General features: G+C 32.4%; 1 protein-coding gene across 1 annotated transcript in view; it reads right to left on the minus strand.

Moving 5' to 3' along the window:
- LOC125040412 (WD repeat-containing protein 37-like) overlaps positions 1–629 on the minus strand; it is a 27,402-nt gene extending 26,773 nt beyond the window's left edge. Inside the window, 1 exon segment of the mRNA XM_047634964.1 lies at positions 1–629. This exon segment is cut by the window's left edge and continues 43 nt beyond it. Within this exon segment, the coding sequence (XP_047490920.1) occupies positions 1–94 (94 nt within the window). The 5' untranslated portion in view covers positions 95–629.
- Between the last annotated feature and the right edge of the window lie 490 nt (positions 630–1,119).

Consider the following 1,119-nt stretch of genomic DNA (forward strand, 5'->3'; position numbering starts at 1 on the left):
AATACTGGAGCTCTGCATCTGTGTGGCTACGGACACGTGGGAGGCCAGACCGCTTTTTCCCGCCAGCCTTACTCCCCAACCCCTCCTGAGGCATTCTACACTATGCCCCTGGCACTGCAAAATAACATGAGAGTTCAGTCAAATATTCTAATTTCTTTTTCTTTTTCTTTTTCTTTTTCTTCTCTTCTTGCTAGCTCAATATCCTTTCTCTTCACACAGAGGTATTTCCTAGCTTTCCTTTAAGTAGATTTCCAATATGAATGTGGTGCAGTAAAGCTATCAATCTTCATATGATAAATGGATACATATGAAAAAAAAAAAAGTTAGCTTATAAAAAAAACATATCACAGAATTTGCCACAACAACAATATATAAATACCTAAATACAATGTAACTTTTACATTCTCAAAAAAGCTCTCAAGAATTTCAGCTTTCAAATATTCCTATTAAACCAATTACTCTATATATCAGATAAACAAAAAAATATATATATACCCATTTCAAACAAACCAGAAAAAAAAGAAAAAAAAGACAAATGAGGCAACCTTTCCACAAGCAATAAATGTGAGCAACAAAATAAGGAATAATAAACCCAATTTTGCATAGAAATGGAAATGAAATATTTTATAAACTTAGAATTTATGTTGTTTCAAGATATAAGCCATCAAAGTTTCTGAACACCTGGCATGTCTACATTCTAAAGAAGTAGAAAAATGTATTTCAGGGAAAAAGCCTAACTGATATAATTCTATATTATTTAGTTTGTAAACTACCTAGTGGGATAATATGGAGTATGCTCAACGATAACAGGCGATTATCATCATCATCATCATACAGCACAACAAATGTGTTTTTGCTGCTAAGCAGCAAAAACACATCTGAAGAAAAAGGAGGCAAGGAATATTGATACTGCACTTGAGTGTTTTTGTGAACCAGAACTACAAGCCACACCTAGGAGTGTTGCCAATGAAGGAAACCTAATGTGCAGATTTTGGTTTAAGAAACTGCAGGCATAAAATTTGAAAATTTACTTATAAAATGGTAAATTATGTTAATATCATATTAATATGAAATTATGTTAATATCAATTTCTACTAGGCAATAACCTCAAAGAAGTAG

This window comes from Penaeus chinensis, chromosome 29, assembly GCF_019202785.1.
Source record: "Penaeus chinensis breed Huanghai No. 1 chromosome 29, ASM1920278v2, whole genome shotgun sequence".
NCBI classification, from domain to species: domain Eukaryota; kingdom Metazoa; phylum Arthropoda; class Malacostraca; order Decapoda; family Penaeidae; genus Penaeus; species Penaeus chinensis.